Here is a 22,093-nt window from a genome sequence, read left to right as displayed (position 1 = left end):
TGGGATTGAGAAGTTGGTGGGGGTGTTCATGGCGGAGATGGCAGCGGCCACGGGTGGATGCATTTGAATAGGGGATGTTGCGAGGTGTTCAAGAGGACAAAGACGAGCGAATTTTATTTCTTTTATTTATCTATTTTTGGTATATGTTCTCTTACTTTGTTCAAGTTTGAGCCAAATTCGTCATATCATGTCAGTTTTAACGGAAAATTTTGGATGGAAATCGTATACATGGATCACAGACACCAATTTATAAATGATTGGGTATAGAAATGCCAAGAAACAGAGGTAGTATAGAAATGCAAACAGGGTAAAGGTTGGCAATAGCCACAATTAAGCCTATAGTACCAATGATGTAAGTAGTATTACTTGAACTTCTGTAAATATCTCTGCATTCCCTCTAGCTCGTTTTTCTTGCACTCTACAAGAGGAAAAAGGACTTATAAGTTGAAAAGCACATAATGGCAAAAAATGTCTCAACTAACAGAAACTAACTGTGGACTTACGAGCATTTCAGGGCCCAACATGATCTCTTCAATTAACTCTGCTAAAGGTTTGTCAGCACTATTTGGAACAAGTGCTGCAAATGCCGGAGGTTCCAATCCTACAGGAAAGAAACACTATTTTTCAAGTGTAGAATGTAAAGAATTGGAAAGTTTAAGAGCAATGGAAAGTTTTAAGTATTCCATGAAAAATTTAGTGATCAAAGAAATTTGAAACCCCAAAGTTCGACAAATTGATATAGAATCTGAAACTTGCCCCACAAGCACATAATTTATTCATTAGAGTACTTTCCCCTCAAGTATAAAATTGAACACAGTCTAATCTAAAATTCTAAATGAGTTAATACTACTTATGCAACTAAATGAAATATAATGCTCTATAATCTGTTATCCCTTCACCATACCATTGGACTTCTGCTGAGTTTCAACCTAACTCCATTAGCATCAAGCCATTGTTTGAATATCAAGAAAACATGGGATTAAAATGGATGTAAGAAACATGACAAAAGAGATTGTTTATGATTTAAACATTCATTTCGTTTCATTTTACATGACAAAAAGCTATAGAATTTGTTTCTATTTTAGCAGGAGAATAAGTACAGGGAAACCAGTTTTCCGCCGATTTCCTTTTCATTTTTCTCTATGAAACACATGATCCAAACAGAATCTAAAATTCTAGGATATTTTGAACTTAAAAAAAGTTAGATATTTGATAGATTTTTTTCTCGACGGACATTCTAGAATTTTATGAAGTTGAAATTTGTGAGAGTTCTTGCATGCTGTTCCAGTTTCAAACAGGACTGGAATTGATGTGGACAAAAATCTGGCATTCGATGAAATATAAAAAGCTAATGCATTCATTACCACTTTCTGGAAAGCTGTCAATAAACACCATCATCTCCTCTCCAGTAAGACCAGATAAGAAACATATTCGAGGCAGTGATTTTGCAATCTGCAAAGGTGAAGCAGCTTATTTTGACAATATTAGGTAAATCAGAGGCAACGTATAATTGTTCTGTGACGTCACCAGATGCAAAGCATGTCTGCATTTGGGATTATTCATTTTCTTAATGTGATAGATTGATTCAGTTCAAATAAATGATGATTTATCTCCTCTTATATGCATTCCCACCCTCTAAAAAAGATGACATTAACAAATGAAGAAAATAAAATGACATTTCACTAACCATATTCATATTAGAAGTAGAATATTCAGTCTTGAATCTGCAGGACACTTTATCTTTTGGTATAGCGCAGGGCACGTGTTGCATGCAGTAACGAACATCTAAAGCATCTCAAAGATTGCTACAAGAAGCCATACTTCACGATTTGTGCCAAGATTGCTGATGCATGGGATAACACCAAAGACATAAATGAATTAACAAGCTAATAAGCATTTTAATTTACATTAAACCAAGAATATACCTCTCTATTCACACAAAAATCCAAAATTGTGAATCGATTAAACAAAATTATAATTATCAGATAAAATCGAGGATATACCTCTCTATCCACTCGAAATCAAAATTTTGCATGTAGAATCTTGAATAAACAAAATCATAATCTGAGAAAAACGGTATGTCAAGATTTACCTCTCTATTCACGAGAATTTTGCACGAAAAGATTAATCACAGAAAAAACGAGAGAAGAATTGAAGAAGAAGTGAGAAGAAAATGATGATCATGAAGAAAGTTTCTGTCTGCAGAAAATGGGTTTGCATGGGGAAATGGCTTCACCGTCCTTTTGAGTAAGAAAAAATTGGTATGACTAATATCTACAATGAAATCATTGTTTTGTTACAGTAGAAGTCCGAACACTATTGCAACTACAGTTAATTTTATTCATCTTTCTATAAGTAGTTAGACACGTTCTCAAATAAATAAGATTACAAGAAATCCCAAAAAAAAAAAAAAAACCACTGTTTCAATCATTGAAATTGAAATAATGTAGTCCAAACAAGGTATAAATAATATTTTTATTGGTCAATTTATAATTGACTGTCCCAATATCTTTTTACAACAAACACGTTTTCTACAGGTTTGGCAAAGCTTAACCTTTATATGAAAAAAATTTACAAAATATTTAATTTATAAATAAATAGAAGTGAGTGATGGTATGAAAAGACATTATAAATAGATTAAAGTTTCTTTTTTGCTATAATTTCTATAAGCATCTTTTAAGTTTGTCACAATCCTAGTACTTAAAAGTTGTAGATCATGTAATTAGATAGATAATAATTTATGAAACTATGAAATATATGAATTAAAAATATGTCTAATCAACCTGAATTACAATTTAAACTTTTCCAAACATACTCTTAGTCACGAATATAGAAGTAAAATACTGTTACGGATAGATGACTTTTATTTGGAGAAGGATTTTGTATTTCAAGGATATCAAAATTTGGTTCCTATTCGTTGAGTGAGCCTTCTAAGATATTTTGATATAACTTAGCACATGTTTGATTTTGTTAAAATTTGAAATTTTAGTCGTTTTTTTATAATTAAAAAAAATTATGAAAAGTATTATTGAAAAAGTTGTGCATCATGTGAAACATATAATTAAAATCAACTATATAATTTTGATTTGGATGTTTATTGTGACACCCCGATCTTAGGCTTCGGGGGTCACGTACTAAACATAGTAACTTCTACCTTTGGTACATGTAAATACTCTTAAATAGAAGTATTACATGTTATAAAACTAATTTCAATTTGTTAAAATATCTCTCATGAAATTTAATGGCCAGCAGAAGTGCATGTCAACGTGGAATTAAACTTTAAAAAAAAAAGACTCGGTACTGCCACGGTTAGTTAGGGCAGCAAGTTCAACTATTTTTATAAAATTCATCCCAACTCCGTTTTCTATGAAATTTGTGACATTAGAAAGACAATTTCAAGTAGTTTCCTAGGTTAAAATATGAGAATTTTCCGAGATCATATAGTATGGACGTTTTACTGAAAACAGTGTAGTGTTGCACAGAAAATTCAAATTGACTCTTCAACGTTTAAAAATTCGTATCTCAGGCCACAGACATCCAAATTGAGTGATTATTCCTCCCATATTTAGAAAACTCAAAGAGAAAAGCAGCAGTATTTTTATATTCTCAAATGAATGTCTATAGAGTTAGAAATAATGTTTTGAAGATGACCCAGAAACTGCCCGGATTCTGCCCTTTTTTATCATTCAAGAAAAAGGTTGATAAAAACGTCTCTTAACATAACATGGAAGATATAATTACATAATTTACTTCCGGTACCATAGTAGATCATGTCTTATACAAGTTTTTATACAACACCATAAGAAAAACATTTGGAGAGCAGTTGAACAAACATGCAAAAAAACAAAACTTCGATGCAAAATAACCTTCGTCCTTAATCCATCATCGATTATGCCGACTGACTTCCACCAACTTCACATCTATGGATCTGAAAATTTAGTATAGGATACTATGAGTATAAAGAATACTCAGTAAGATACCATGCTTCGATTTAACATGTTAATATTACACAAAAGAATGCAATCAAACACATACTTGCACATTCCGGCTTGCCGGTGCTCTTCGGACTTGTCCTAAGGCATAGATATCTAACTTTGTGGACTTGTCCACGTCTTTCATATTATGGTTTTCATGCATAACTTAAACATAAATATTACCATAAAATCGTACCACTTAAGCATAGAAAATATCTTACAATAAAACTTGAAGAAATCTTGGTTGAAAAATGGATTGAGAATGCTAGACTTTTATCCTTTCTTCTTCACGTCAATTCCTTTCCAAAAACAAGTGATATCCTGATTTTTTTCTTCTTGCAAAGTAACTAAATGGCAGTAACATGTCTTAGTTAAATGTAAAAGGAGTAAAGGTGACTCTTAAACCATTGCCTACACGTGTGTTGCATGAATGCATTTCATAATCTTAACTTAACACCTCATGCTTAAGTTTAACACCTCAAACTTGCCTTAGCCACCTCCTACTTGCTTATTACTACAAAGATAACATTTATTCTCGGTCAAGTGGGGAAAAAATCTTTAGTAACTAGGTGTAAAATTTGATGTTTAATCCCAAACCCCTAATTAACTAATTTGGTAAACTTTTAATAAATCAACCAATGAAAATTTAGCAACCATTAATAATTTTGGCCATATTAAATTTTGAAAAGTTTAATTGCTATCCTAAAAATTAAATGAGCAAATTAAACGTGCATAAAATTTCGGAGTATACATTTATTTATTTATTTTTTAGTTAAAAACCAAAGTAGGGACTTAGTTCTAAATTATACAAGTGTCAAATAGAGTCTCGATGTCATCAATCATTGATAGTTTTGACAAACGACCGCGCTTGGTGTGCAGGGGGTCATCCTATAGGCGTTTTATAGGGATGACGTGGAAAGTCGCTTAATTCTCAGAAAAAGGGGAAAATAAGTCGAATTATTAAGCCCCGTCTTTCACTCTCTCTCCTATAATCCCCAATTTGAAACCCTATACCTTACCCCCACTAAGCCCAGTTGTCTCTCCTCTTCACTTCACATCCACAACTGAGCATCGGTTGATTCGCCTCCACCTCCGGTAGCCCCTCAATGTTTTGTGGTCATGAGGTTGTCTTCCCCCAAATGAGTGCATCTCAGAAGCCAGCGTTGAACGACCTCAATTAAGCCGAATTTGCCACCATCACTGTGTTCTTCCTCACAGGCTGTAGGCAAAAGAATCGTTTCTCTCCTATAATCCCCAAGTACTTTCCCAGTCTTTGAAAGACATCGAACAACTTGACAACCCCCTGAACTCTCTCTGTTGTTGAACGAGTTCGGTCACTAAAAATAAAATACGACCACCACCATCTACTCTCATTCTGGTAGTAGTTTAATTTCATCTTATTGTTGTCACTTACATGGTTCTTCTGGAAAATCCAATATTTTAATTCGGTCCTTGTATCTAGTTGTTTATAATGTCCAAGAAGGTTGGGCCAATTGTTATGTTGTGGTGGTGCATCTTTTGTAATTCATAGATTATTTATGTAATTCAGATTGTCGATTGATTGGTGATGGCAGGTTGATTTGCATACTAGAATGTCAGGAAAGAATTTAGGTTGATTTGCATACTAGAATGTCAGGGAAGATTATATATATAACTGCCATGAAGTAATATACTTGTTTAAAACATTAAATTATAAGTGGTCCCTCTATCGTAAATGCAAACAAAACATACACCAACAGAAGAATTAGCAATGCATTCAACATTTGTACCCATTAATAGTCCCAGAAAAATTATGAACATTACTATGTACACTTTTGACCTCAATCCATGGCCCTATATCAAAACATAACAATGATTTCCAACTGTCCCAAAATAAAGAGTGCCTGCCAAGCAAAATGCTTTACAAAAAACAAAAACACAAGCCTACGGTCCAGTCATGATTATTCTATCAAAGTGTTCCCTCAATCCTTCTGACAACTTGATCGAGATCCCGTCGGCCACTGCATATGATGTTTCTACCCCTACAAAAGGAACAACTAAGTCATTCATGTTAAATTATTCCATTTCTATATGCCAAGTCAACGGTGGACACTTAACATTTTCACAAGCTGCTGCCACCTTGTTCTGGTAAATTTAGATAGTAGTAGAACATTCCATCGGTCACTGCATAATGTTTGAAGACAGGCATTGTTGGGTAAACAAATGATTTTCGGCATCACCCTACATGCAGCGATAATGTAAAAAAAATGTAAACATCCATTGCAATAGAGAAATGAAAATACTAACCATATATTTGTGAATAGGAGAACGTGGTCAGTAGGGAATAGTTTAGTTGAGATACTTGAACTTCGGGTGCAACCTTCGGCATGTTAGTAGGTATCCCCCTTGATGTGTTCCCCTTGCTTGAAGTCAAATGTCTCTGCATTTATATCAAACATAAATGAGAATTCAAAAATGTAGTATTTTTCTATTGCGATGCCAATAAACAAAAATACCTTTTTTTCTTTGACCTCCACTACAAAGTTTCTTAGATGCACCCTTTCTTTTCACCAAAGTAGGGTCCCTTACACTCTCGTATGCAGTGTTTTGAGAGGGTAAGTGAACAACAAGCTGCGACTAGGGATGTCAACGAGTTGAAACTCAAGGCTTGGGTAGAATGTGCGGGCTTTTTTTCGGGCCCGAGCCGAGCCGAGCCGAGCCGAGCAAAAACTCAGCCAAAAAAATTAGGCTCGACCTGAACTTTCGGCTCAGGCCTTTCTGAGTCGAGTCAGGTAGGCTCACTTTTTATGCCTTTTTTTGGCTGCCTTTTAAGGCAGCTTTTTGGGGGTTCTTCTTTTTTTTTTTTTTTTTTTTTTTTTTTTTTTTTTAAATAAGGCATGCGGGCTGGCTCCTGCTTGGCCCGTTCTCCCTGAATGGAGCTCGGCCCGAGCCTCGAGCCGAGCCGACTCGGGCTTTTTTCGGACCGAGCCATGATAAGTGTATTTTATACACTTATTTATGTCATTAAAATTGAGTATTTGTTGATGAATTTGATGAAATATAGCTAATCCTATGTATATATTATGTGTAGGTTACAATCAATGGAAGATACGAGAATAAAGAAAATAAGGGGGAAAAAACGACTCAATTACATCAAGGGAAAAGTTTGGGAACTAAGATGCAATAATCCAAAAGTTGAATTGGACCAAAGAACGATGAGTTGAGAACACCAAGAGTCAATTGGAGTTGAAGAAAAGCTAATGGGACAAGAAATTTTGGGAAATGACCAAAACACACACTTTAGAAAGTGTAGGGACCAAATTGCAAACTGGCCCCTAAAATAATTGAGCTGTGCGTACGCATAGGCTTGCAGGTCTTGCATACGCACGGAAAATTTAACTTTCGAAACTCAATTGAAGTCACTATGCGTACGCACCAAATGAACCATGCGTACGCATGGTTAAATTCCGACAAAAATTTTTTTGTTTCCAACGCATGGTTCAATTCCGACAAAAAAAAATTTGTTTCCTTATTTTGTTTTGGAAAGTCTTGGTTTGCAATTCTTTACACAATATTTGTACCAAAACTCGACAAAAACACAGGGAACCTAATTTTTATCATCTTGGAAGCCGACAAAGAGGAAAAAGAGAGTGGGATATACATTGAAGAACAAGACTTCATTACTTGGATTCAGAATTGAAGGCATAAAGTGAAGGATTTCAGATTCTTTTCATACTTTAATGATTCGGGTAATGTCGTTCTTTTATTCTTCTTGTTTTTCCTACATTAATATGCTAGGCTAAATATCTTTGTATTGGATGGATGACAAAATTGATTGACTCTTAGTTTTTAATTCAAGACCTTATGTTTTTATCTTAATTCTTGTGTTGTGGTTTCTTTAATATGCATATCTATATTGTTTTAATGTTTGCGCACAATTAGGACAATAAGTTGCTTATTTATAGTGTTGGAAAACTCACGGTAGGTAGAACACTGTTATTGGAACGCATGGACAATGAATGTTAGGAATAATATTTGTGACGTGTGCGATCATGTGTGATAATCCTATATATCAATGCGTGTTTGCCATATGAATTCGGACTAGGAATAGGATCGTCTCGTCGTAATCATAGGTTTATTATATCTTGGGAAAGAATAATAAATAAAAGTGAAATTATTGATCGTCACAATTGCATGAGTTGAGATAATTGTCATGGGTTGAGAATTAGAACTAAGAGTTGATCAGTGACGTCGAAAATCCATTACATTCACTCATCTGAATTCTAAAACAAATTCTCATCAATTTTGTAATTTTTAGTTATAAAACTTAATTAGCTATTCAAACAAACATCAACTTTTAGTTAATTACACAAATTTAATTATATCGAAAACACTGAAATTAGACATTATTCCCTGTGGGATGATAACTCTTTCATTACAATTATTACTTGTACAACGAATTCGTACGCTTGCGGGATTTAGATGAACGAGTTTTTAGCGCCATTGTCGGGGAGTAACGGTGTTAATTTTAGTTATTGGATATTTTAAATTCATTTATTTTTATTTTTATTTGTATTTCATTTTTAGTTGTTGCTTTTAGGCTACCATTACACAACTTAATTCTCTTGTGTCTTGACACTTTTTAGGCGACTTTAGCTTATGCAAAATCCTGAGGAGCCAGATCTCTTTCCAATAGATCACGAAATAGAAAGAACAATTAGAAATTGTAGAAGAGTTCAACGTCAAGAAGGAGAATGGCCGATAACTAAAATCAACCACAGCATCAAGTTCAACTTCACGAGCAAATACCGCAGCCAAATCAACCGAGAACTATCCAGGACAAAGCCCCTATCTTAGTTGGAGATTATGTTAATCCAATTCCAGTACCAGTGCAACCAGCTGTAGTATATCCTCCCTTTGGACAACCTAATTTCCACCTTAGACTAGATGTCATCAATTTGTTCCAAAATCACCAAGACATCAAGTTTTTTGGAAAAGCCACAGAGAATCCTCATGAACATATTTCGGCTTTTCTTATGCTATGTGAGGTAATTAGTCACGAAGGAATATCAACAGATGTATTTCAAATGAGATTATTCCCTCATACTTTGAAGGACACTGCAAGGGAATGGTTTTTTTGTTTACCACATAGGACCATTCAATCTTGGAACAATATGGTTCAAAAATTCACGATGAAATTTTTTCCACCTTCTTGAATTCATCAAGTTAGGAATGAAGTCCACACTTTCAAGCAGAAAGATCTCGAGAGCTATCCGGAGGCATGGGAGAGATTCAAGAATTTTTTCAAGAAATTCCCCAGCCTTAACATCCCTAAAAAGGCTCAGCAATATCTATCCTACTATGGTCTAAAGCAAGAATTCAGAAATATGATAGATGCTTTTGCAGGAGGATCGGTGATGAAACTTGATGTGGATGAGGCATATGACTTGTATGAAAGAGTAGCTGAGAATCAATTGATGTGGCCAACCGATAGGGAAGCTCCAAAAAAGACAGCAGGGTTGCATAATGTAGATGCAGTAACAGCACTGGCTGCACAAATGGAAGTTCTTACAATGAAAATGGATAATCTATCTCAGTCAGTTAATATGGTACACCAATCTCCACCAATTTGTGAAGGTCGCGAAGCTGATCATAATACCACGCACTGCCCTCTGGCATCTACACATATTAACCAGTTTGAAGAAGTGAGCTATGCGCAGAACTTCCAGAGACAGCAAAATAGTCCCTTCTCCAACACATTTAATCCGGATTGGAGGAATCATCCAACCTTTTCATGGTCTAGCAATCAGGGACAAGGACAAGGAGGTAACAATCAGAATAAACCACCGGGGTTCCAACAGGAGCAACAACAGCAAAGAAAGAAACCGTCTTTAGAAGATTTGCTGGCTCAGTACATTACTAAAGCTGAGACCAACTTTCAAAATCAACAGGCCTCAATAAAAAACTTGGAACAACAAGTGGGACAGATTGCAGCCGCACTATCAGGTAGAGCTCAAGGGACGTTACCTAGTAACACCGAGACAAACCCTAAGGAGCAGGTCAAAGCCATAACTACACGGAGTGGAGTCCAGTTACCAGAAATACATGTAAAGCGGCCAGCAACTATCACAGAAAAGACACCTACAACGGGTGAGGAGCAAGTTGATGAATTAGACAAAACAATAGAGGAAAATCAAATCGAGTCATTGGGCAATCCACGAGTTAAGACAAGCACTCCTGTCAAAGCATATGTGCCTCCAATCCCATTTCCACAAAGACTGCAAAAACACAAGCTAGATAAGCAGTTTCAGAAATTTTTGGAAGTATTTAAGAAGCTGCACATTAACATACTGTTTGCTGAAGCCCTAGCTCAAATGCTTAGCTATGCCAAGTTTATGAAAGACATCTTATCAAACAAGAGGAAGCTAGAAGACAATGAAATAGTCATGCTTATTGAGGAGCGCAGCGCAATTCTTCAACACAAATTACCATCGAGACTAAAAGACACAGGGAGTTTTACTATTCCTTGTAATATTGGTAATTTGTATATAGATAAGGCACTGTATGATATAGGAGCTAGCATTAATTTAATGCCCTTATCTCTTTTCAGGAAACTAGGTTTGGGGGAAGCAAAAGCGACTACAATTTCACTGCAGTTAGTCGATAGGTCGATCAAGCACCCGCGAGGTATTTGTGAAGATATTTTGGTCAAGGTCGATAAGTTTATCTTCCCAGTGGACTTCATTATTCTGGATATGGAAGAAGATCGAGACGTCCCCCTCATATTGGGTCATCCATTTTTGACTACGGGAAGGGCTCTGATAGATGTACAAAAATGTCAGTTGATATTGAGGTTAGATGAAGAGGAACTGACAATCAACGTGTTTAGAGCCTTCAGATTTCAGAATAACCAGATTATTGCATGCAGATTGACATAATAAAGGAAGAAGTGTTTGAGACATTCAAACTTGATCACCCTCAAGATCCACTTGAGGCTTAGTTGGTGCATTCTCAGGAATTTTCATCGAAAAAAGAGGAAGCAGAAAAATGTGCACGTTATTTAGCAGTCATACCACCACTTTTCAAGCAGCCATGTTTGGAGCTCGGTGAAAGACCCATAAAACCTTTACCATCTATACAGCAAGCTCCAAATCTTGAACTCAAACAACTACCATTCATCTGCGCTATGCGTATTTGGGAGAAAAGAATTCGCTCCCAGTAATTATCTCAAACAATCTTACAGAATCAGAGGAAGATCAGCTGCTAAGAGTACTTCGAGAGCACAAGACAGCATTAGGATGGACGATATCAGACATAAAAGGAATCAGCCCTTCGCTTTGCATGCACAAGATATTGATGGAAGATGATTACAAAGCTTCAATTGAGTATTAACGCAGATTAAACCCAAATATGCAAGAAGTGGTAAGAGAAGAAGTATTAAAGCTTTTGGATGCAGGAATAATCTATCCCATATCAGACAGCCATTAGGTCAGTCTAGTACAAGTAGTGTCGAAAAAGGGAGGAATCATGGTAGTCCCAAATGAGAATAATGAGCTCATCCCTACACGGACAATCACAAATTAGAGAGTCTGTATTGATTATCGCAAACTCAATAACGCCACTAGGAAGGATCACTTTCCCCTCCCTTTCATTGACCAGATGTTGGAGAGACTCGCTGGACATGCCTACTATTGTTTCTTGGATGGTTATTCGGGGTACAACCAGATTCTGATAGCGCCTGATGATCAAGAGAAGACAACTTTTACATGCCCTTATGACACTTTAGCTTATAGGAGGATGACCTTCGGTCTTTGCAATGCTCCAGCCACCTTTCAGCACCGTATGATGTCTATTTTCTCAGACATGGTGGGACATATTATTGAGGTGTTTATGAATGATTTCTCAGTGTTTGGAAAATCATTTAAGGGGGGCCTTGAACACTTGGGAAAAGTGCTGCAACGATGTGAAGACACAAACCTTGTATTAAATTGGGAAAAAATGCCATTTCATGGTTCAGGAAAGGATTGTGTTAGGGCATTTGATTTCAGCACGGGGTATTGAGGTTGATAGAGCTAAAATACAAGTCATCGAAAAACTACCACCGTCGATAACAGTTAAGGGAGTTAGAAATTTCTTGGGTCACGCTGGGTTCTACCATCGCTTCATCAAAGATTTTTCCAAAATCTCGAAGTTATTATGCAATCTACTGGAAAAAGGGGCCCCATTTCACTTTTCTGAGGAGTGCTTGATAGCTTTCAATGTCTTAAAAGAAAAATTGGTTTCTGCTCCAGTATTGGCTTCTCTAGATTGGAATTATCCGTTCTAACGTATGTGTGATGCACTGATCATGCAGTGGGGGCAGTGTTGGGTCAATGAAAGGAGAAGAGTTCCCATGTTATTCACTATGCCAGTAAAACTTTGGATCAGGCTCAAATGAATTATGCGACTACAGAGAAAGAGCTTTTGGCAGTAGTGTTCGCCGTGGACAAATTTAGATCAACTTGATTGGGTCAAAAGTAATTGTTTATACGGATCATTCAGCCTTAAAATATCTACTAAGCAAGAAGGATGCAAAGCCGAGGCTTATTCGATGGATACTCCTATTGCAAGAGTTTGATTTGGAGATCAGAGATAAAAAGAGAAGTGAGAATGTTGTGGTAGATCACCTTTCTCGCCTTGAATCGCATGAGTCAAACCCTATAGTGGAGATCAATGAAGTTTTTCCTGATGAAATACTTTTTCGGATTATCACTATACCATGGTACACCGATTATGTCAATTATTTAGCCCAACCCATCATCCCACCAGACTACGCGAGTCACCAAAGGAAGAAATTCTTCAGTGACCTAAAACACTACTTTTGGGATGATCCAATTCTTTATAGAAAGGGTCCAGATCAAATCATACATCGTTGTGTGCCAGAGGTAGAGCAGCATCAAGTATTAGAGTCATGTCACTCTGCACCGTATGGGGGCCACTTCTCAGCAACCAAGACAGTAGCAAAGGTACAACAATCGGGTTTCTATTGGCCTACGTTGTTCAAGGACGCACATTTTATGGTGAAACATTGTGACAACTGTCAAAGGACTGGAAATATCTCGAGGAAGAACGAGATGCCTTTAAAAAACATTTTGAAAGTTGAAATTTTCGACGTTTGGGGCATTAAATTCATGGGACCATTCCCTCCCTTCAACGGTCAACAATATATACTAGTGGCAGTGGACTACGTGTCTAAGTAGGTTGAAACTATAGCTTTGCCAACTAACGACGGGCGAGTGGTAACTCAGTTCATGAAGAAGAACATTTTCACTCGATACGGCATTCTGAGGGTAATTATTAATGATGGTGGAAAGCATTTCTGTAATCGATTATTTACATCGCTGTTGGCTAAATATGGAGTAGAACACCTTTTCTCGACTCCGTACCATCCTTAGACTAGTGCGCAAGTGGAAATCTCCAACAGGGAGTTAAAGAAGATTCTCGAAGCTACAATCAATGCGTCCTGTAAGGATTGGGCTAAGAAGCTAGACGATGCACTTTGGGCTTATAGAACAACATTTAAGACTCCAATTGGCATGCCTCCATATCGACTGGTGTTTGGAAAGGCCTGTCATCTGCCCGTTGAGTTAGAGCATAAGGCATATTGGGCAACTCATTTGCTCAATTTCAATATGAAGGTAGCATGAGAAAAGAGAGTTCTACAACTCTATGAGCTAGAGGAATTTTGTTTGGATTCATATGAGAATGCAAAGATTTAAAAGGAGAAAACCAAGAGATGGCACGACAGACATATAAAAGAGAAGGATTTTGAAGTTGGCCAGCAAGTATTAATGTTCAATTCACATCTCAAACTCTTTCCTGGAAAGTTAAAGTCTAGATGGTCAGGTCCTTTCATAGTAGTAGCCGTGCTCCCACATGGTGCTGTAGAAGTAGTATCTCAGGATGAACAGAGGAGGTTTAGAGTGAATGGACAATGGTTGAAAGCCTATTGGGGAGGTGACTACTCCAATGAGAAGACGACCGTACCTCTTAATAGTGCAGAGTAGCCTGAGCAACAAAGTTGAGCTATAGACTATAAAAATAACGCTTATTGGGAGGCAACCCAATTCTCTGCCCTTTTATTTATTCCACTTTGTTACATTAGATTAGGATTTTTATATGTTCTCTTTATTGCTTGGGTGTGTTAGATAGATTAGGTGTCATCCATTCATTACTCAGTTGTTAAGTCAATGTACAGGTCACGCAATTTCATATTTGTTTTACACAAGTTTAGGGGAGTTCAATCATTATATACATGCAATTGGAGGGCATCACGAATATCTAGATAAAAATGAGATATTACGATCATCGAGGCTGAAACGTGTAATTTTGGGTACAAGAATGACTTATAATCTATTGAATCCCACATCATTTGCACATTTTTCAATCATAGTGGTAAATGTATTAGGTTGGGAGTGGAACATGAGTGGTCGGGTTTGGTTTAAACCAAAACTAACATTCGGGATTGGCGTTGAACTTCTATGTCATAGTCATTTTGCATAGTCCTAAAATGTGTTATGTAAAGAATTCAATCGGGGATAGGTGCGGAGAGTCAGTTAAAAAAATTAAAATTAAAATTAATTTTGGGCTAACCATGCGTACGCACCGGCCTGCAGGCCGGCGTACGCACAATTATGCAGATTGGCCGCCCGAGGCCAATCTGCTTGGGATGTGCGTACGCACGGACCAAGCCATGCGTATGCAAACCCTTACCCACACACACAATTCCTACATATTTCACCCTTTCACATACACACGAGCACACCTATATTTCTCCATGAACCGGCGCATTTCCCCCCAGATTTCTTCATCCCTTCACTTGGGAATTACAACTAGGTCACATTAGAGTACCTTGTACATCAACATCATCCACTCAAACACCCTCAATTGCCAAGAACTCAAAGGTAATAAACTTCACTTTGAAAACTCTCGGGTTGCAAATTTTTTTCAATTTTTGTGCAATTTGATGGACTTTATGGATTATTGTGGAGGTTGGGCTTAGGTAGATGGTGGATTTTGTTTAATTTGATGTAAAAATTGGTAGATTCATCACAAAAATAGGCATATGGACATTCTTGCTACAACATTTCCCATAAGGTGTTTGTTTAATTGTCCCAAAGATTCATTTGTCTACATTTTAGCTTTATTTTTGCACAACACTTGGGCTTTCCACAATTTAATGACACCTTATACTTGCTTACATCTACTTTATTGTATAACTTGAAATTGAAGGGAAACAACACATTGTATTTACCATCCCTTCCATCGCACTACTTGTGTTCTTCCCCCACACATAGCACTACACTTTGCTCTTCATTTGGTACTCTTGGTATTCTGTTAATAACAATTATCCCATTCATCTATTTCATGTTGCTTAATTTGTGCCTTTTGTAGGAATCCCTCCCAAATGCACACGCGACGCTCCATCCACTTCAAAAGAGAAAGGCAAAGCCTCTTCTTCGTCCAACCTGGGCCGCTCTCGAGTTGATGAATGTGGCCTGCGAAGATTCTTAAGCTCAGAGCATAAGTTTCGATTTGAGCAAGTAGTCGCCAAATGGACTGTTTTACCCGAGCTGAAAGTGGTATTGGAAGATTTCCCAGGGTTTGAAATTGAGACATTAATTCACTGTGCGGGCTGGGAAAAGGTGATGGCTAAACCATTTGCTATTTATCCTATACTTGTTCAAGAGTTCTACACAAATTTCAACTTCTCCATCAATGAGCCTTGGACCGATCACCAGCACCGAACCTGGGTGCGGGATAAATGGTTTATGTTTACACCTGAGGTCATTGATGAATATCTTGAATTGAATCGAGCAGGAATCATCCTGATACCACCAGAGTAGAATTGGTCAGAGTTAGCACAAGTTTTATATGGAAGAGCAGATGCCTAGCCGCTCCGTCGACCAAATTTCTTAGACAGTAATTTAACTGAGTCCCTTATAGTTCTGATAATGTTTGTTTGCCACAATGTTGATCCCTCCAAGCATTGTTACAAGTTCGATCACACTAAAGTTGCTTTGCTCTACCATATAGCTAGAGGGCTCAAATTTGACTTGGGCACTCACATCTATAATTTGATTTGTGCCCGCGCTGCCGAAGAAGACCTACGACACACACTCATATTTCCAAGCCTTATATGTGGAATATACAGGGCTTATGGAGTGTAGCTCCTACCAGCTGAGTAGGCAATACGTCCTGCTGCCCCAATCAGCATTCTCTCCACCCAAAACTCTTGGAGAAAAGTCAATCAATACAAACAAGGACGACAAGATAACCAGGACAAGACAGGCTATGGGGTTGACGTTGACATCCACCTAGCCTCGCAACATGAGCCACCAGTTGACCCCCCGTACTGCGACATATGTTTGCGATGATGATCGGGCTGAGTAGGGATGTTCAACAGCTGTAGCAATGATTTATAGCCTTGGATTTACTGGTACAAGATATGCAAACTAACATTGGGATTGTACGAGCCAGCGCGAGTAGGACTCAAGAAGATGTCTCTGATTTACGTCAATGTATTGATAGGCTACTTGGAAAAATGGACCGTTATACTGGAATGATGGATGGCATGCAATTTCGGGCTGATCAGACGTATGACATGGTCCGTAATATGCAAATCAAGATGGGCCAGCAATCTGCTTTGATGAGGGAGATTCTTTCCCGTCTACCTCCACCACCACCTTCCAATTAATTAGGGGAGTCTCGGTTCCTTTCATGCCCTCCTTTTTGTATTTTATTCCCTCTTGTGGTACATTAAGGACAATGCACCTGTTAAGTTTGGGGGTGATCTAATATTTTATCTTCATGTTTACTTCTTTTCGCATGATTGGTGTGTTTTATACAAAAAAAAAATGTTTTTACCTTTCGTGTGTTGTTTTTAACTTTTGTGTGCTTGTGTGGGTTGGATGACCTTGCTGGCAATGATGCATCTATTGGAATTGTGTAATTAACTAAGAACCTTGGATGAATTATATGTTGAGTTAGTTGACACTTGTTGATGTGAAACTTGATCTCTATTGAGCACGATATTCATGTTCTGCATTATGAGTTGATGACTTGGTTTATATAAGGAGAAAGTTGAACGTAGTTGATTCAAACCCGAACCAACATAAATAAATAAGACCATAAAACCTCTTTTAGGAGAATTTGGAAATGATCAAACTAGTATAAAGAAACATTGAGATAAGTAAGGATTCCATGTGTGAAATGATTGTGAGGATTATCTAAAGCCAATAAGATGAATTGAGACGAAAACCTCGAGTTAGGGGTTCGGTTTCGAGAATATGTGTTTAATAAGGGGCATTGCACTAATCTTGACAATTAAAAGAAGTAAAAAGAACTTCTCTTCGGATTATTTTTGACTCGAGCAATTAATCCTGCAAGGGTCTTTAAAACCTGGTGCCCTATGGTCATCTGACTTGACAGTCATTGACTGAAAACTCGCTACAGGAGTCACTTAGTCGCTTAATGGAGAGAAGCAGGTGCATGAAATGGAAGATGCACCAAGTGCCAAGATTAAGCCTCGAACAACTATTTTAGGGACTTGTACCTTTGACAATGGGTTATTAGCTCAATTGAGTCTTAGAAGCCGAAGTAATCAAAAATATGGGAAAATCCTTATTAGTTGATATGAGAATCTATATTAGCTAAGATCTATCCAAATGAGAGAGGGTAAGGATCAGAATTAGCTAAAAGTCAACCTTAGTGCATACCTCGGGAAAAGTGAGGAAAAAGCATATGTTTGGGGATGTGTATCTTACTAGTGAGAAAAGGAAATAATTGACTACTGCAAGTTGGGAATTAAACCAATTATTAGTATTGTGATGTTTACATGAATATTCACACACACACACTTTAAGTTTCACATTGAATAAGGGGAGATTCATTTCAAATGTGTAATTTGGACACTTTTCAAAGTAATGACACAATTATCCAATCCTTTGATTGACAGCATACCATCTAACCAAAGTTTAATTGGATTGGACTATAAATTGTTTGAGGACAAACAAATGTTCAAATTTGGGGATGTTTGATAAGTGTATTTTATACACTTATTTAGGCCATTAAAATTGAGTATTTGTTGATGAATTTGATAAAATATGGTTTAATCCTATGTATATATTGTATGTAGATTACAATCAATGGAAGATACGAGAATAAAGAAAATAAGCGGGAAAAAACGATTCAATTACATCAAGGGCAAAGTTTGGGGACTAGGATGCAATAATCTAAAATTTGAATTGGAACAGAGAATGATGAGTTGAGAACACCAAGAGTCAATTGGAGTTGAAGAAAAGCTAAGGGGATAAGAAATTTTGGGAAAGGACCAAAACACACACTTCAGAAAGTTTAGGGATCAAATTGCAAATTGGCCAGTAAAATAATTTAACTGTGCTTACGCATAGGCTTTCAGGTCTTGCGTACGCACGATTGGAAAATTTAACTTCCGAAACTCGATTGAGGTTACTATACGTACGCACCAAATGAACCATGCGTACGCATGGTTCAATTCCGACAAAAAAAAATTTGTTTCTTTATTTTGTTTTGGAGAGTCTTGGTTTACAATTCTTTACACGATATTTGTACCAAAACTCGACAAAAATACGGGGAACCTAATTTTTATCATCTTGGAAGCCGACAAAAAGGAAAAAGAGAGCGGGATATACATTGAAGAACAAGACTTCATCACTTGGATTCGGAATTGAAGGCATAAAGTGAAGGATTTGGGTAATGTCGTTCTTTTATTTTTCCTGTTTTTCCTACATTAATATGCTAGGCTAAATATCTTTGTATTGGATGGATGATAAAACTGATTGACTCTTAGTTTTTAATTCGAGACCTTATGTTTTTATCTTAATTCTTGTGTTGTGGTTTCTTTAATATGCATATCTATATTGTTTTAATGTTTGCGCATAATTAGGACAATAAGTTGCTTATTTGTAGTGTTGGAAAATTCACGGTATGTAGAACACTGTTATTGGAATGCATGGACAATGAATGTTAGGAATAATATTTGTGACATGTGCGATCACGTGTGATAATCCTATACATCAATGCGTGTTTGCCATATGAATTCGGACTAGGAATAGGATCGTCTTGTGGTAATCATAGGTTTGTTATATCTTCGGAAATAATAATAAATAAAAGTGAAATTATCGATCGTCACAATTGCATGAGTTGAGATAATTGTCATAGGTTGAGAATTAGAACTAAGAATTGATCAGTGGCGTCGAAAATCCAATACATTCACTCATCTGAATTCTAAAACAAATTCTCATCAATTTTGCAATTTTTAGTTATGAAACTTAATTAGCTATTCAAACAAACATCAACTTTTAGTTAATCACATGAATTTAATTATATCGAATACACTGAAATTAGATCTTATTCCCTGTGGGATGATAACACAATTATTACTTGTACAACGAATCCACACGCTTATGGGATTTTGACGAACAAGCCACAGGCAGCGAGCCGAAATGCCATCCTTAACTGCGACATAACATTACTTCCATTACTCGACTTGGTCAGCGTAAGCTCTCTATATTGGCTTTTTATCCAGTCCATTATTGCACGTGAACGCCCTTCGTCATCTATAGTGAGGTTCGCCAATTGCGAAAAAGCATGATACATATCGTTGTGTCTCAACTGTGCGGGAGTAGTAACTAAGCCAACATAGTTCACTGCCACTTTTGTGAGCGCTCGACTAACATCTTTTCTCCACCTTCATAGTATATACCTCTCGGGCATTGATGTCACGTTGTTACGGATCGAGACTACGATTGCATGCTTGCATATTATCCTTTGGAACTCGAACAAGTGGCAACTACAAACAATTTCACTATTATCCCTCCGAAAAGAGACGAACCACTTTTTTTCTTCCGTATGTGTTCCATTAGCACATCCTCTAAAATTTCGTACGTGGTCCCCGAACTTCCCTCCAAAGCAGCTACGAGATCACAATATGTCTTCCCTGTGAACTCTTCTTGCACTTCCCGAAACTTTGAAATTGTGTACACCAATTGAAATTGTTTTTCCATTTCATAATTTGTTGCACATGGTACCATCTGGAAGTATGACTTGAAGTCAGCTTGGTACTCCTTCTCAACCTTGTTCCTTGGTGCTCGTTCATATTGTTCAACGAACTGCTTAAGCAAGGTCTTCGTACGTACATACCTATCAAAGAAGGCATTCATACTTTCACTTTGCTGAGTCGTAGACATACCAGCCCAAAATGTGGTTTTTAAGAAGCAAGGAACCCAACGAGCTCTGTTGTTATACAGTCCAGCCAACTAGTCATTATCATGCAATTCGTACTCATCAATCATCAATCCCCAACCTTCTTCAAATTTTGCACGAATCATATACCAATCTATGTATATCCGAAAATATGTTTTCCTTGTCAACATGGTACCCAAACTTCTCCAGCAATTTCTTCAAAATGTGACATAAACACCATCTAAGCTTAGTATCTGGGAAGACAATCTGAGTAGCATTTTGCGTGGCCCTATCTTAGTCTGTAATGATTCCATGGGATGCTTGACCATGCATACACTCAAGCCATGTTTTAAATAGCCAAACAAATGTATATGTGTCCTCGTTTGATAATAGACCACAACCGAGCAATGTAGATTGACCGTGATGGTTAACTCCAACAAAAGGAGGGAAATGCATGTTGTACTTATTAGTCAGGTAAGTGGTGTCGAAGGTGACAACATCACCGAACTCCCTACATGTTTGCCTGCATCTATTATCAGTCCCAAATACATTCTTCAGTCGCAACTTATCATCTAAATTGATATTGAAATAAAATTCGGGCATCGTGCTTGCATTTTGGAAAAGTAAGATTGTATTGCGGCTGCATCACCTTCTCCAAGTTGTAATCTTCTTACTTGCTTAATATAATTTCGACAATCCTTTTCTACACAAGGCAAATTCTCATAACCACCAGCTTCAACGACTGCAGAGTTGAAACTTTTATGCAATGGTATTCCTACTATGTCATTCACTTCAAGCTTTCTTTTCACATGTGTTGGCAATTTTCAATTGCAATGGTAAAACCTGGACTTTGAAGGGCTACATGTATGATTGTGCTCGAGGTTGACTATGTTGATTCTCCAGGTTCCATTAACATCTGAAGAAGCAGAGATCTTAGCTTTACAATCCATCTCCATCGTTGGTTGAGGCTTCAACGAACCAACGACATTAGTACTTCTTCGACCTTTACGGCTATATGTAAAAGTCACATGTCTTAAAAGTCCGTCGTCTCCTTTTTTTTTTTGAATTCCTCTTCCAAATGGGAAAACCTACATTGTAGGCATATCTTTTGTAGAACTCAAACATTACTTTTCTATCATTGAATTGTATACCCACATCTGGCACATCGAGTCCCCATCTCCTAAACCTTCTTCTTCCACTATATTCATATTTTCAACAACATTCTCATTTTCAGAGTCTACCAAAGAATTATTGACCAAGTCTTCCATAATTTACTTTCTGCGATAATATAATTGGTAACGTTAAGTCACATAAATCAAATACACTACAATAAACACATCAACATAAATTCAGTTTCTATATACATATTCACCAATTACACAATGCTACCAAGTAATAACATATTTATATTACAACAAACTTATCACAAAATTTATTCACATTTCCAATACTGAGCGAGAATATCAATAATATACTTATATGAAAATGAGGAAAATTAGACACAAAGACAGAGAATAGTGCACTCATGAATAAGTCACGGCTTGTGTGGAAAACGGGCAAATGGTAGGAGGGTTTTGGGCATTTCGAACCGTTGCCGGAAGTTTAGCTCATGTGGGATATGAGAGAGAGTTCGAGGTGGAGAAGATATTCTGGCAACGATTCGAATTTCTGGATTTCTCAATTCAACAAAATGGGTACACTGACGAACCGTTGTCACTCGTTCAGCTCAGTCGAAAGCCACCGGAGGTGGAAAAGATTTTTGCTGGTCGGATGGTAGTGGAGTAGGGAAGAGTTGCTGGATTTCAAGCTTGGAAGCAAAAGAGAACAACGAGCTCACGTTTGCTATTTTTGGGATGGGGGGGGGGGGAAAAAAGGTA

The 22,093-nt window shown here is 37.2% G+C and overlaps 2 protein-coding genes across 2 annotated transcripts; one reads left to right on the top strand and one right to left on the bottom strand.

Annotated features, from left to right (window-relative positions):
• Nucleotides 1–13,295: 13,295 nt before the first annotated feature.
• Nucleotides 13,296–13,999, top strand: LOC111384215. Its single transcript, XM_023008474.1, has 3 exons — nt 13,296–13,313; nt 13,388–13,630; nt 13,715–13,999. Exons 1-3 carry the CDS (start codon nt 13,296–13,298, stop codon nt 13,997–13,999), a joined length of 546 nt encoding a protein of 181 aa, XP_022864242.1.
• Nucleotides 14,000–19,795: 5,796 nt separating this feature from the next.
• On the bottom strand, nt 19,796–21,484 carry LOC111384214 (protein FAR1-RELATED SEQUENCE 5-like). Its single transcript, XM_023008473.1, has 6 exons — nt 21,345–21,484; nt 21,060–21,227; nt 20,866–21,017; nt 20,552–20,788; nt 20,367–20,470; nt 19,796–20,290 (listed from the first exon to the last, which is right to left on the bottom strand). The coding sequence occupies exons 1-6, from the start codon at nt 21,482–21,484 to the stop codon at nt 19,796–19,798; spliced, it is 1,296 nt and encodes a 431-aa protein (XP_022864241.1).
• Nucleotides 21,485–22,093: the final 609 nt, after the last annotated feature.

This window comes from Olea europaea, unplaced genomic scaffold (genome assembly GCF_002742605.1).
Source record: "Olea europaea var. sylvestris unplaced genomic scaffold, O_europaea_v1 scaffold2869, whole genome shotgun sequence".
Classification (NCBI taxonomy): Eukaryota; Viridiplantae; Streptophyta; class Magnoliopsida; order Lamiales; family Oleaceae; genus Olea; species Olea europaea.
This window is presented reverse-complemented; position numbering and strand designations above follow the sequence as displayed.